This window comes from Budorcas taxicolor, chromosome 8 (assembly GCF_023091745.1).
Source record: "Budorcas taxicolor isolate Tak-1 chromosome 8, Takin1.1, whole genome shotgun sequence".
Lineage (NCBI taxonomy): Eukaryota > Metazoa > Chordata > Mammalia > Artiodactyla > Bovidae > Budorcas > Budorcas taxicolor.
Window position 1 is genome coordinate 114,042,554 of NC_068917.1, and position 14,694 is coordinate 114,057,247.

At 50.7% G+C, this 14,694-nt stretch overlaps 1 protein-coding gene across 3 annotated transcripts in view; it reads left to right on the forward strand.

Moving 5' to 3' along the window:
• Positions 1-9,901, forward strand: part of GSN (gelsolin) — a 42,922-nt gene extending 33,021 nt beyond the window's left edge. For all 3 annotated transcript variants that reach the window (XM_052645409.1, XM_052645408.1, XM_052645410.1), the window contains exons 11-17: positions 825-915; positions 1,861-2,031; positions 2,637-2,811; positions 4,230-4,354; positions 4,583-4,660; positions 8,834-8,894; positions 9,476-9,901. In XM_052645409.1, the coding sequence (XP_052501369.1) occupies positions 825-915; positions 1,861-2,031; positions 2,637-2,811; positions 4,230-4,354; positions 4,583-4,660; positions 8,834-8,894; positions 9,476-9,645 (871 nt within the window). In that variant the 3' untranslated portion in view covers positions 9,646-9,901. The remainder of the gene's footprint in view (positions 1-824; positions 916-1,860; positions 2,032-2,636; positions 2,812-4,229; positions 4,355-4,582; positions 4,661-8,833; positions 8,895-9,475) is intronic.
• Positions 9,902-14,694: the final 4,793 nt, after the last annotated feature.

The following is a 14,694-nucleotide window of genomic DNA, read 5'->3' on the forward strand; positions in this document are numbered from 1 at the left end:
AAAACAGTGCAGACAGTTTCCATATACCTGTTACAGTTCCCTCTAGGGTCACCTCTTACTTAACCATAGTGCAGTTTTCAAAACTGGGAAATTAACATTGTTGCAAGACCATGTCCTCCTCTATAGACGCTTCTTGAAATTCGCCAGTTCTCACTAATGTCCTTTTTCTGGCCTGGGATCTAACCCAGGGTCTCACATGATATTTAGTCATCACATCTCCTCAGTGGCATTTAATCATTGTGTTCTCCGTCTTTTAATCTGTGACAGTTCCTCAGGCGTCACTCTTCTTTCCCAGCTTCGATGCTGTGGAAGAGCATTAGTCTTATTCTGTAGGTTGCCTCTCAGTTTGACAACCTCAGACTTTTAAAAGCAGCTTGAAAGAAATGTTTCTGGACTAGATATTAATAATACACACATGGTACAAAATTCACGAGAAGGCTTTTAGAACATTTCCTTTGATCAGCACGTTGATCTGTTAGACTGCTTATGCAGATAACACAGGTCAGTCATGGGAATTTAGACGGCAGAGGAAGGGGTGAGGCAGAAAGCCCTCCTCCATGCATCTCCCTGTGGGGCAGGTTTAGGACGAGGACGTCCACTGGTTGTGGTCAGACCGCTGTAAGAAGACAAGATGCTGAGCTGGGGTGTGTGGTGTGTTGGTTTGGTTCCTGGCTCTGGTTCCTTTTCAGAGAAATCTCTTTTCCTCTCTATTTGTCAGTTTCATTACCTGTAATCTGGAGATTTGTGGGTTTCTCAAGCCCAGGGTGACGGAGGGGCCCTGGCCTCTGTGCAAACCGAGGTGCTGAGGTTCACTTCCCTTCCAGGCAGGGCGCCCAGTCCACCCAGGATGAGGTTGCCGCCTCGGCCATCCTGACGGCTCAGCTGGACGAGGAGCTGGGAGGGACTCCCGTGCAGGTGAGCCCAGCCTGCTGCTCACTCATCTGACCGTCCCTCATCCCACGCGTCCATCCTTTTGACAGACATTTATGCAGGATGCGGACGCTGCGTCTGCAAACGTGAACACACAGATAGATCCTCCCCCTGGCTCCCAGCCCCGCCCTGCCCTGAACCGCTGTGATGTGGTTTATTACAGTCTAGTCGTGGGAGAAAGAGGTTCATTAGACATGCAGGCAGAGGGTGTACAATCACACGCGGCCTGAATTCTCACCAGCAGGGTGGAGCTGGGGTCTAGGCTCTGACCCAGTAGTGGTGGCTCTTGCTAGGAAGGGACCACTAGCCACCGTGTGCGGTGATCTGGATATAGGCAGCACGGGCCACAGCTGGAATCTGAAGTGACGCGGGCACACAGGGCAGGAGCAGATGGGAGGACAGAGGAGGTCCGTCCTCCGCTCAGACCTCCTTGTCCCATCCTCCCACCGCCAGGCCCTTGACCGCAGTCTGCACTGGCTCTGCAGGAGGGCTCTCTCCAGACCCGGAAGGCTCTTTTCTCACCACTCTGCCAGCTTTCTTGGCCGAGGCTGACGTCACAATCCAGGAAGAATGTCCATGAACCATCCCTGGGCTTCCATTTAAGGGAATATTTGCAAACATGGGCTCTCTGGGTTCCTGGACTGGACCCAGCCTCAGCCACGCCAGGCCTTGTGGGAGGGGAAACGCCAAAGCAGTGCCCCGGGGACCTCAGCCAGCAGGGCCGTCTCCAGCCCTCCTGCACCTCCTGCTCCCCTGCCAGCCCCTGCGCGCTGTAGGGCCATGCCCCGCTCCACACACAGACCCAAGCGTGACGGCTTGTTTGGGGGTGAGCCTGGGCCACGCCAGCTGCCCTGATCTGAGCCCAGTGTGTGCGCACAGCACGATGCTCGTGCCTCCCTTTCCTGACCTGTGCTCCCGTCTCCCTCTCAGAGCCGTGTGGTCCAAGGCAAGGAGCCCGCTCACCTCATGAGCCTGTTCGGCGGGAAACCCATGATCATCTACAGGGGCGGCACCTCCCGCGAGGGTGGGCAGACGGCCCCTGCCAGCACCCGCCTCTTCCAGGTCCGGGCCAGCAGCTCCGGAGCCACCCGGGCCGTGGAGGTAATGCCCCGGGCCCCGGACCCCTGGCAGGATTGGCTTCTCAGAAACCTCTCAGGCCTGATGGGCAGATCTCTGGACACAGGATCTGGTGGGGGTGGCTGAGGGGCTAAGAAGCAGCTTTTTGTATCTCCCGGCCCTGGCAGCAGGATTGTATGTATTAGATTTCCCCTTGTTTCAAGAATGCCCAGTGTCCCTCGCATACCTTCCATGACAGGCAAGTCACTACCTAACAGATAGTCCATTCTTCACAATCGGGATGTTGTTCTTGATTCCATTCCACTTGGCTGCTGTCCCTTTCATGGTGGAAGGTGCAGAAGCTGAGCATAATCCTACTGTGCAGCCTAGAGGACAATGGGATCATCACCTCCTTTGTTCTAGGTGCTCAACTTCTATTAATGCATCCCAGGTTTCTAGAGTCTCCTCGGCTGAGCACAGTGCATTTGTGACTCACGGGAGTCAGCGAGGCCTCTCAGCGTCCCGAGTCCTTGTCCTCAGCTCTGATGGGGCACACGCTCCCTCCTCTAAATCCACCCTTAAGAGCTGCTCTTGCTGCAGCGTCTCCTGGACCTGTTTCCTGATTGACTAATTGAGCACTACCCTCCCAGGTGATGCCCAAGGCTGGAGCACTGAATTCCAACGATGCCTTTGTCCTGAAAACCCCCTCGGCCGCCTACCTGTGGGTGGGTGCGGGAGCCAGCGAGGCAGAGAAGACCGGGGCGCTGGAGCTGCTCAGGGTGCTTCGGGCCCAACCCGTGCAGGTGGCAGAAGGCAGCGAGCCAGGTAGGAGTGGGGGCGGGGGTGCTTGCTGCTCTCTGGGGACGGAGCTGCTGGCTTCCCCTGCCTCCTGTCTGCTCGGGGCTTTCATTAACCTCCTCCTGCCTCAGCACTTGTCCCCTAACGTGTGTCCATTAAAGTGGCTGAGATGAAAATGGGGCTTCCCTGGTGGCTCAGACAGTAAGGAATCTGCCTGCAATGCGGGAGACCTGGGTTTGATCTCCGGGTTGGGAAGATCCCCTGGAGGAGAGCATGGCAACCCACTCCAGTATTCTTGCCTGGAGAATCCCAGGGACAGAGGAGCCTGGCGGGCCACAGTCCATGGGGTTGCAAAGAGTCGGACACGACTAACACATACACGCGAGATGAAAATGAGAATGTGGTCGGGGAGAGGGAGGCGTCTGGGAGTTAGAGAAAGGAGAGCTCAGTGTGGGCTGGGGCAGGCGGGGAAGGCAGCTGGAGGGGGGCTCACTTGCGGGAAAGCTGTGGAAGATTGTAGGTGGCGGCATCGGCCTAACCTTGAGAAGCTTCGTGGACAGAAATGCCACAAGCCTGCCTTATTTCCAGAGTGTGGGTCAGGAACACTTCCATCATGCTAACCCTAGATCTTTCCCTCCTTACTTTTAAGCCCGCTCTCTCTTGCTTGATGCTGAGCAGAAATGGGGAAGAATAGTTCAGTCTAGAGTCACATAATCCACTGAAAATGTCAGAAAGAGTGGACATGTCCCGTGTCTGCTAGGTCTCCTGCGGTGGCCACGAGTCACATGCCTACGGGCTTCCCTGCTGGCCCAGGGGCACAGAATCCCCCTGCCAGTGCAGAAGACTCAGGTTCAATCCCTGGGTCGGGAAGATCCCCTGGAGAAGGAAATGGCAACCCACTCCAGTATTCTTGCCTGGGAAATCCTGTGGACAGAGGAGCCTGGTGGTTAGTCCATGGGGCTGGAAAAGAGTCAGACACGACTAAACCACCGCCAGTTACGTGCTTCAATTAACGCGTATTTAAATGTGATTGCTGGGAAAACGCATTTGAATATAAAAAGCACGCGTGGCTAGAGCAGGTATAGTGGGAAAATACAGGGAACAGGAGCTGGATGAGGTGGCTTCCTCCGCGCACGCTGTGTGGCGCTGGGCGAGTGGCTCGGCCTCTCTCAGCCTCAGCCGCCTCGTTTGTCAAGGGCGTCGCCAGTCTCAGACCAGGAGCAGCCCCGGCCCTGTGTCTGCTGCCGAGTCCACCCTCCCGGGCCTCTGCTTCATCACCCTCGAGTCCCGCAGGCCCTTTCCTTTGTCACGCTGGGGTTTTAAGATGCCGGGTGGCGGTTGAGAGCACTTGGCTGTGCGAAGGCAGCGTCTGTCCCAGAGTCTACGAGGAAGTGCTGGAGGGGGAGGTGGTGTTGGCTGGTAACTGGCGTGGCCTCCCCTCGCAGATAGCTTCTGGGAGGCCCTGGGTGGGAAGGCCGCCTACCGCACGTCCCCACGGCTGAAGGACAAGAAGATGGATGCCCACCCTCCTCGCCTCTTCGCCTGCTCCAACAAGATCGGACGTTTTGTGGTGAGTCCCAGGGGAGGTCTGAGGTCGCTGCCTCTGCTCGCCCCTTGGGAGGTGTTTTCCAGGGAGCAAGCTGAGGTATCCACAGCGGGGGCAGGGAGAGACCTTCAATGACCCAGTGCAGACCCCCACAGGCTGGAGCCAGCTCAGCCCTCCCCATGGAGGGCAGAGAGAGCTGGGGGAAGGCGGTTTGCAGGTGGGCTCTCATTACCCTCTTCCATCCCTTCCTAGATCGAAGAGGTCCCCGGCGAGCTCATGCAGGAAGACTTGGCCACCGATGACGTCATGCTTCTGGACACCTGGGACCAGGTAATGGACGGTCCCACAAGTAACTTCCCTCTCTGAGCTCCATGTCCTCATCTGCAGAATGGGCGTGATGGTGCCTACCTTGCACGATCCCCACAGATGAGAGGCAGATAGAATCCCCTTGCCAATAGCAAAGCACCGTCGAGTGGCAAATCAGATGACCGGCGTTCTTCCCAGGCCTTAGGGGAACATGAACTCTTACTCTGAACCTGTTGGTAGAGAAAGTTGGACTTTGGTTCACACCTCATGCAGGCGTAATCTCTCACCTAGAAGGAGACATACGCCTGTCCCCGAGGGCCCTGTGTCCTCGTGGGGGATGGCAGTCAGTAGCCCTTCCTAGCAAGCTGTCTCCTCCCCGAGTTGTCAGGGTTGGACACAGCAGCCATGCAGGTGCGAGACTGCCCGCCATCTGCCCGGCTTCTTCTTGGGCTCCCCGGTTGGAAGATCGATACCAAAAGGTTTGCAATTTAGCCGTTCAGCTGCGGGCAGCTTTGCTCCATCGGTTCCTTAATCGGCTTGCTCATCTGTGTGTTCATGCGCTCAGTCAACACGTGTGAAGCACCACTGTCTTCCAGGCAGAATGCTGGGTTGCTGGGAGTCCTGTGAGGAACAGGATAGGCCCCATTAGAGCTGGGGTGGAGGGGCCCGTGCAGCAGGCGCACAGCCGCACATGCGTAAGGGCGAGCGTGCCTGCATCCTGTCGTCTGACACCATCTTATGGATGGGCCCCCTGGTGGCTCAGATGGTAAAGAGTCCCCCTGCAATGCAGGAGACTCGGGTTCAGTTGCTGGGTTGGGGAATCCCCTGAAAAAGGGAATGACTACCCACGCCAGTATTCTTGCCTGGAGAACCCCAGGGATGGAGGAGCTTGTCGGGCTACAGTCTGTAGGGTTGCGGAGAGACACGACCGAGTGCTGAACACTTTCACAGTTTATGAATGATGGGCATTCATTAAAATATTCAGATACCCATCAGAACAGATGACACATAAAAATCAGCTGAACTGATTTTTTGGTGTAATAAAGCTCGTCTTAAGACGCTGAAGTTGAATGGTTCTATGAAGACCTACAAGGCCTTTTAGAACTAGCACCCAAAAAAGATGTCCTTTTCATTATAGGGGAATGAAATGCAAAAGTAGGAAGTCAAGAAACACCTGGGGTAACAGGCAAATTTGGCCTTGGAATATGGAATGAAGCAGGGCAAAGGCTAATAGAGTTTGGCCAAGAGCACGCACTGGTCATAGCAAACACCCGCTTCCAACAACACAAGAGAAGACTCTACACATGGACATCACCAGGTGGTCAACACTGAAATCAGATTGATTATATTCTTTGCAGCCAAAGATGGAGAAGCTCTACACAGTCAACAAAAACAAGACCAGGAGCTGACTGTGGCTCAGATCATGAACTCCTTATTGCCAAATTCAGACTTAAATTGAAGAAAGTAGGGAAAACCACTAGACCATTCAGGTATGACCTAAATCAAATCCCTTATGATTATACAGTGGAAGTGAGAAATAGATTTAAGGGCCTAGATCTGATAGATAGAGTGCCTGATGAACTATGGACTGAGGTTTGTGACATTGTACAAGAGACAGGGATCAAGATCATCCCCATGGAAAAGAAATGCAAAAATGCAAAATGGCTATCTGGGGAGGGCTTACAAATAGCTGTGAAAAGAAGAGAAGCGAAAAGCAAAGGAAAAGGAAAGATATAAGCCTCTGAATGCAGAGTTCCAAAGAATAGCAAGAAGAGATAAGAAAGCCTTCCTCAGCGATCAATGCAAAGAAATAGAGGAAAACAACAGAATGGGAAAGACTAGCAATCTCTTCAAGAAAATTAGAGATACCAAGGGAACATTTCATGCAAAGATGGGCTCAATATAGGACAGAAATGGTATGCACCTAACAGAAGCAGAAGGTATTAAGAAGAGGTGGCAAAAATACACAGAAGAACTGTACAAAAAAGATCTTCACGACCCAGATAATAATGATGGTGTGATCACTCACCTATACCCAGACATCCTGGAATGTGAAGTCAAGTGGGCCTTAGAAGGCATCACTATGAACAAAGCTAGTGGAGGTGATGGAATTCCAGTTGAGCTATTTCAAATCGTGAAAGAGGATGCTGTGAAAGTGCTGCAATCAAGATGCCAGCAAATTTGGGAAACTCAGCAGTGGCCACAGGACTGGAAAAGGTCAGTTTTCATTCTAATCCCAAAGAAAGGCAATGCCAAAGAATGCTCAAACTACCGCACAATTGCACTCATCTCACATGCTAGTAAAGTAATGCTCAAAATTCTCCAAGCTAGGCTTCAGCAATACGTGAACCGTGAACTTCCAGATGTTCAAGCTGGTTTTAGAAAAGGCAGAGGAACCAGAGATCAAATTGCCAACATCCACTGGAAAAAGCAAGAGAGTTCCAGAAAAATATGTTTCTGCTCTACTGACTATGCCAAAGCCTTTGACTGTGTGGATCACAATAAACTGTGGAGAATTCTGAAAGAGATGGGAATACCAGACCACCTGACCTGCCTTTGAGAAGCCTGTATGCAGGTCAGGAAGCAACAGTTAGAACTGGACATGGAACAACAGACTGGTTCCAAATAGGAAAAGGAGGAAGTCAAGGCTGTATATTGTCACCCTGTTTATTTAACTTATAAGCAGAGTACATCATGAGAAACGCTGGGCTGGAAGAAGCACAAGCTGGAATCAGGATTGCCTGGAGAAATATCAATAACCTCAGATACGCAGATGACACCACCCTTATGGCAGAAAGTGAAGCCTCTTGATGAAAGTGAAAGAGGAGAGTGAAAAAGTTGGCCTAAAGCTCAACATTCAGAAAACGAAGATCATGGCATCTGGTCCCATCACTTCATGGCAAATAGATGGGGAAACAGTGGAAACAGTGTCAGACTATTTTTTTGGGCCCCAAAATCACTGTAGATGGTGATTGCAGCCATGAAATTAAAAGACGCTTACTCCTTGGATGGAAAGTTATGACCAATCTAGATAGCATATTGAAAAGCAGAGACATTACTTGGCCGACTAAGGTCCATCTAGTCAAGGCTATGGTTTTTCCAGTGGTCATTTATGGATGTGAGAGTTGGACTGTGAGGAAAGCTGAGCGCCGAAGAATTGATGCTTTTAAACTGTGGTGTTGGAATACTCTCGCGAGTCCCTTGGACTGCAAGGAGATCCAACTAGTATTCTAAAGGAGACCAGTCCTGGGTGTTCTTCGGAAGGACTGATGCTAAAGCTGAAATTCCAGTACTTTGGCCACCTCATGTGCAGAGTTGACTCACTGGAAAAGACTCTTATGCTGGGAGGGATTGGGGTCAGGAGGAGAAGGGGATGAGAGAGGATGAGATAGCTGGATGGCATCACCGACTCGATGGACGTGAGTCTGAGTGAACTCCGGGAGTTGTTGATGGACAGGGAGGCCTGGCATGCTGCAATTCATGGGGTCGCAAAGAATCGGACACGACTGAGTGACTGGACTGAACTGAAGACTCAAGATGGTGGTAGTGATGATGAGTTATTTCTCCTCCAAGGCTTAGACCCTTGTTGGCTCAGACACCCAGAGAGTGGCCCCCGCAGACCCTCAGTGCTCGCTGGTTGGATGAGGAGACAGTGAGCACATGAGTCTGCTCATTGGTTGAATAAGTAGATGCCCTGAAACGGATCGTTCGTGAGCTTCTAGAGAAGGAGCTCGTCTCATGGCTGTCTTCTCTTGGTTGTCAGCATTGGTGACTGAAGCAGGCTGGGGTGGAGGGCGCGAAGTTGTGGGGGAGTCTGAGGCCGGGTGAAACGTCCCATCACAGGGGCAGCTACTGCTCAGCTTCATCCACCTGCGAGTGATGGTTGTTGCCAAATCCTCCCCATTCTCAAGGGGAACTGCAGTCTGGATTGAATGTAATCAGCTAGTAACTCCACTTGTCTAAAGAGACACAGCAGACCACCCCCCCCAGGGGTGGGCAGGCCCGTAAAGCGGGGTGTAGGTCAGCAGTACCCCGAGTCTGTTGCCCAGTTCTCTAGTCACAGTCCGTGGGCTTTGTGAATGGAGGGGTGTGTCTGGCCCATACCTGGAACCTCCTCCTCTTCCTCCAACAGTGAGCTGGGTCAGCGCCCCTCATGCGGCTTTATCTCATACCTTCCCTTTCCCGCCTCTCCTCCAGGTCTTTGTCTGGGTTGGTAAGGATTCTCAAGAAGAAGAGAAGACAGAAGCCTTGACCTCTGGTGAGGACCCATGCGTGCCTGCGAGTCTGTTTCGGGTGGTGGGGTGGGAGCAGCTTCCTGTGCGGGTTTGGGAGTTCGTGACAGCAGGGTGGGGGCTTCCTCCCCCATGGCCAGCCCCTGGTGAGCCCTCCCTGGGTGGTGAGAGAACAGCTCAGTTCCTGCAGAAGCCGTAGGTCACACCAAGAGGAAGAGGCAGATAGAAGCTGCTTCGGGTTCCCAGGATGCCCAGGGACTAACCGCATCTGGATTTAGACGCAGGAAAGCAGGTCTCTGGTAGCTGAGTAGAGTCTGATTTGGGAGCTGGAAATCCAAAAGCTGGTTTCTTTAACACCTTCCAGTAGGGGACGCTAGAGAAAAATGAGGCATGCTTTGTGAAGCTGGAGGTTAAACTGTGACCCCTGGCCTTTCCTGTGTTTCTGGGCGGGGCAGTGAAGGAGTCACGTGGTTGTCGTTGCCTTTAAGGAATGGTGGTGTCCGGGGCGGGGTTGGGTGTTAGGGGCAGTGGGACCAAAACCACCTTGGGCGTGGAGCCACCTCCTTGGTGCTGGAGACGCTGAGGATTCTCCTGCCCGTGTCTGCAGCTAAGCGCTACATCGAGACGGACCCAGCTAATCGCGACAGGCGGACCCCCATCACCGTGGTGAAGCAGGGCTTCGAGCCCCCCTCGTTCGTGGGCTGGTTCCTCGGCTGGGATGACAACTACTGGTCCGTGGATCCCTTGGACAGGGCCCTCGCTGAGCTGGCTGCCTGAGGAAGGCAGGTCCCACCCCATTGCCGGCCAGTGCCTTTCAGAACTGTCCGCCCTTCAAGGAGACCTTGCAGTGAGCAGGGTCAACCTGGTGTGTGCGCGCGCGTGGTTGGTATTTTCTTTTTCCTTCTTTTTTTTTTTTTTTTTTTTTACTGTAGCCAAAAACAGTCCTGCAAAAATTCAGGGTCCTTGCAGAATTGTCTCAAGTGTCTGTGCTTTTTGAAATTGAATTCAATAAAAAGCTTTTTGAAGTGTGTAACCTGCTGTGGCTCAGTTTGTCCTGAGAAGTGTCCTTCTTACTGTTCTGGGAAGGGTCCATGGGGTGGGGGTGGGGGGTTGTGCCTGTGCCTGTGACCCAGTGAATGAGCTTCATTCAACCCACATATAAATCTGATCCTCCGAGAAGCAGATGCCAAGATGAGATGGAATGTGCAGAGACTGGACTAGAGGGAGAGTGCTTGTATGGAAGGAGATTGAGAGGCAGCCAGGGAAGGCTGGAGAGCCTTCAGACAGATGCCATCTGACCCCACGTGAAGCAGGGAGGAAGAGGGGTTGGGTGGATGCATCTTAGACTGCCGTGCAGTCCAGAAGGCTTTTGCATAGCTTTGGGGGAGTCCTGAGCCAAAGTAAAAAAATAATAATAATAATGGCATAGTCCCATTTTTGTTATCATTTTAAACATTTGCAAATGTACAATTCAGCAGCGTTAAAGACACTGACAGTGTTGCGGAGCTGTCCCCGCCATCTCCACCCAAACCTTTTTCGTAATCCCCAACTTAGATTTATACCCTGTGCCCATGAAACAACTCCTTCCCCCTTCCTACTTCCCATCTGCCCCTGGGAACCTTTATTGCACTTTCTGTCTCCATGAATTTGCCTGTTCTAGGTACATCGTAGAAGTGGAATCATGCACTTGTCTTCTGTCTGGCTTATTTCACTTAGCTTGATGCTTTCAATATTCATACATTTTACAGCCCATAAAGTAACTGCATTCCTTTTTGTGGCTAAGTACTATTCCATCGTGTGTGTATATACTGTTTCATTTATGCTTTCGTCCATCAATGAACACTCAGGTCCTTTCCACCTTTTGGCTGCTGTGAATGACGCCTCTGGGGGTCTTCCCTGGTGGTCCGTCTTCAACGTGGGGGACACAGGTTCAGCCCCTGGTCGGGGATGCTGCAGGGTGACTAGATCCTGTGTGCCGCAGCTGAGAGTTGATGTAGCCAAATAAATAGCTTTTCTTTCTTTTTTTAAAAAACAGTGCTACTCTGAACGTTGGTGTACAAATATTTGTTTGATTCAGAATGTTCTGGAGCCCATCAGTCAACAAAGGCGTTGGAGGTCTCCCAGGAGCGGATGAAGTGTGTCTAATCGCCCCACTTCGGTCAGTCGTTGGGAGGCATGGCCTTGGAGCACTGGGGGCAAGGAGTTCAAGGCCAGTAGCAGGACCCTCTTACATTCCTGGGGGTTGCCCTGCCCTGGAGCATCTGCCTGACTCTTGCTCGTTCCCTCCACTTGCCATGAGTGTTTCTGCTGACATGAGGTGCCCCTGGGATGCTCTCCCAGTTTGAAGCATGGGTGAGGGCCTTTGTGCCCCTTTTGGTCCCCCAGACCCTGACTCTTTGCTCAGGCTCATGTTGCCACAAAGTCCTGTTAGGCAGTTAGAATAGGAAACAGGAGTCCAGAATGGGAGTGGCTAAAAGACAAGGAGGGGAAAAGCCCATGAAAACAGGACAAAGGAACATCAGGACCAGAGTGAGGACCTCAGATGGAACAAACAGCACTCCTGCCTAGCCCAGGTCACACAGCGCAGACCCGGGGGGAGGAAAGACGTGTAAAAACATCGAGATCCCGGCAGGACTGACAGCTGCTGCTGCGCAAACTCCGACCAGAAAATGACTCTATTTACTCTATTTTAGCTCGTTTACCCTCTCCTTGTTTTTCTTTTCACCAATGATTCCGGAAAACTTAATGTACAAGTGGACCTAACGTAGTGACTTGTGAACAATGTATGCTTTCATCTTGCTTAACTCCTCAATATAATGTTTGTTCTCTTGTGGTATTGAAACGTCCACCCTATCTTATGGTAATTATGGTCTTGCTGTGTAACAACAATTATTACTGTTACTGTTATTGCTTTTGTTACTGTGGCAGCACTATCATTGACTCAACAAGTGCATACTGCCCAAAATGTTGATACTATGCCCGGAAATGTTTCTTTGGTGTTGGCAACACAGGAGGTTGCAGAAGGGAAGCGAGAAGTGGGGGTGGATGCCCTAGAGGAGGTGATGATGCGTGTTGGGACTGAATTGTAGGTTTTGAAAGTAGAGTTAACACTGTCTTGCAGATTTGTGTGACACCCCTGAGGGTAAATGAGATAGACTGTGGCCAGGCTCCAACATTGGTTTGGATTTGGAAAAACTTCACGGTCAGATAGACCATGGAACACTCCTGATTAGATTTTACTGCCGCAGGAGCAGCCAGTGACTTTTTTCCACACCTTCTCTAACTTCATTTCTGGAAAAACATTCTGTCTACTATTTTTAGCTACACTGCTGTGGCTACTGTAATTCTGCTTCTCATAATTATTAAAAAATAAAAAATGGGGAGATGCCGGGAGCCAGCACGGGAGATCCCACCCATGACAAGGTCATGAGAGGCCTGATGGGCAAGGCGAGTCAGGTCTCGAGGGGTCCTCTGTCTGAGCATCTACCCCAAAACCAAAACCTGTCTGTTTACCGTTTGCTATACTACACTCTTCTGACATTACCACTTTTTCTCTGGAAAGAGTTAATTCAGAGCTCCAGTTAACGGTCTCCTGCATATGAAAAGAATGTCTCGGCTTAACCCCTCTGATGGCTTTCTAACTTATCTGCCCGGAACAGCCCCCAACCGTGAGAGGCACGAAGCTCAAAACATCTTAAAGATACAGAGCCTTTTAGAGCGAAGAATTAGTTTGGTGAAGAGTCTGTTGAGTCAGTGACTGCTGCCAGGCCTCCATATTCTTTATCTTTTAGGCACCTGAAGGATATTAATCAATGTAATTGGGATATAGAAATAGGAATATAGCAGTTTTGATGTTAGCAGCACTAGACTTTTGAGTTAATTACTTTTCTTCGTTATAAATCACTGTACTCCTTTTACTTGTTATAAATTGTTGTCTCTTTGCTATTTAAGAATGTAACTTTATTTAGTGCTTTCTAAGAGTGGCACCAGCCTTTGGGAAGAACAACATAAATAAGTCTTCTGGTTGACAAACCGTTATCAGAAAAAAGGCTGTAAAATGCTAATTGGCTCTCTGGCCGGAAGATGATGCAAATCACCTAAGACTTGTGTATACAACTAGGTATGCAGAGAGAAAAGCCTGGTTTTGATAAGAGTCAGGGCTGCTGATGCTGCCTAATTTTATATTATCCATTGATGTCTATGTACAAACAAAGGTATAAAAGGCCTTTCTGGACAATAGGGGATGGCCCAGTCGCTGGACTGGTTTCCCCCATGTCTCCTCTTTACTCTATTTTCTGGCTGAATTCCCATCTGGGGCGTGGAGGCTCGCCATGTCTACTTACTTGCCCCGGCTTCTAAGATCCACGAGAGAGGGAGCCCAAGGTGGGGCACCCCCCCCCGCCCCTATTCAAGAGGGCACCCCCCCCCCCCCTATTCAAGAGGGCGCTGGTGGCCTAACGTAGATGGTGCAAGTTCCTAGTCTGGAACTTTACTGGCTTTCCACGTAAACCAAGTTTTCAGCCTCTCTTCTCCACTAAATTTTCCTACTACACTATTTCTTAATCTAATCTTATATTTCTAAATAAATAGCTTTCCTCGCCTACGCCCTTCACGCTTCAAATTCCCTGGATCCACTGGGGCTGGACCCCGGCAGGCAGATTCTTTACTGTCTGAGGCAGGGTGTGCAGCAGCCCAGAGACGGAGCTGGAGGGAGGCTGCTGTGCTCAGGGACAAACAGCAGGAATTGCGGGGCGGGGGGCGGGGTTCAGGGGAGGCTAGGGCAGAAGACGGGGAAGCCAGGAATTCACAGAGGGCCTCAAAGTCTGCAGTGAGGGGGTTGGACTTGATCTTGTAATGCCTGCCTTTATTCCAGAAGGCCAATTTCAGGGGCAAAGCTATCAACAAGACAAATGTGAAATCCTGGAACAAAGGGGCCTTGACCACCTGGAGCTGGTAGGGCTTCCTTAGAGGAGGTGAGGGCTGTCTAGACAGCTCCCAGTCCTGGCAACCTGTGGGAGGTCCCGCATAGGCAAACCTGCCCTGCAGTTTTCATTTCCTTTTACCGGCATTCAAGGAGGTTTATTGGCCAATTTCTGTTTATTGGTGTCTGTGGCTTCAGAGAGAGAGACCTGTATGCTCTGAGAAAGGGAGTTGCCTGAGGCAACTGAATTGCTTCAGCTCCATATTTTTTCTCTCAAAGGCAAAATAATAAGTCAGGAACACTATCACTTCAACCACATATTTTTCTCTTCCTAATGGTTTTTGAGAGATGGTGGATTCCATCATGTACCGATGGAGAAGTCATTGCAAAATGCCATGAAATGCCCAAGTGCCAATGGGGCATCTCCTGGAAAGAGGTTGGCCTGGGCTTAGAACTTGCATCCTATCTTGGACAATTCAGTTGAATAGATAACACATTTATGCCAGGCAGTGCGCAAGGCATTAAGGACAGGACAGAAAATTTATGTGAGCTTCAGTTTCCCCCCCTGCAAAATGGTAATATTGTCTTTGTACAGTACCTAACCAGAGATGCTATAATGTAGGTGTTGAAAGCCGGACTTTGAAGTCAGACCTGGGTTCAAGTCAAATTCAGTGATTTAAAAACTAGGATCAATAGAATTCTATGAGGTGCTTCAGTAATTTCACAATTTGACTGAAATTTAGTTTTTAAAGTGGTAACAAACATCACAGACACTTGAAACAAAATGGAGAGATTGAAGGTTGAGCCTCATTTAAGGATGTAACTGCCTTTCATAACTCCAACTTTTTTCAATGCAGCCTCATTGATTGACATTAAGTAACTGTTATAAATGTGAACTTGAGAAT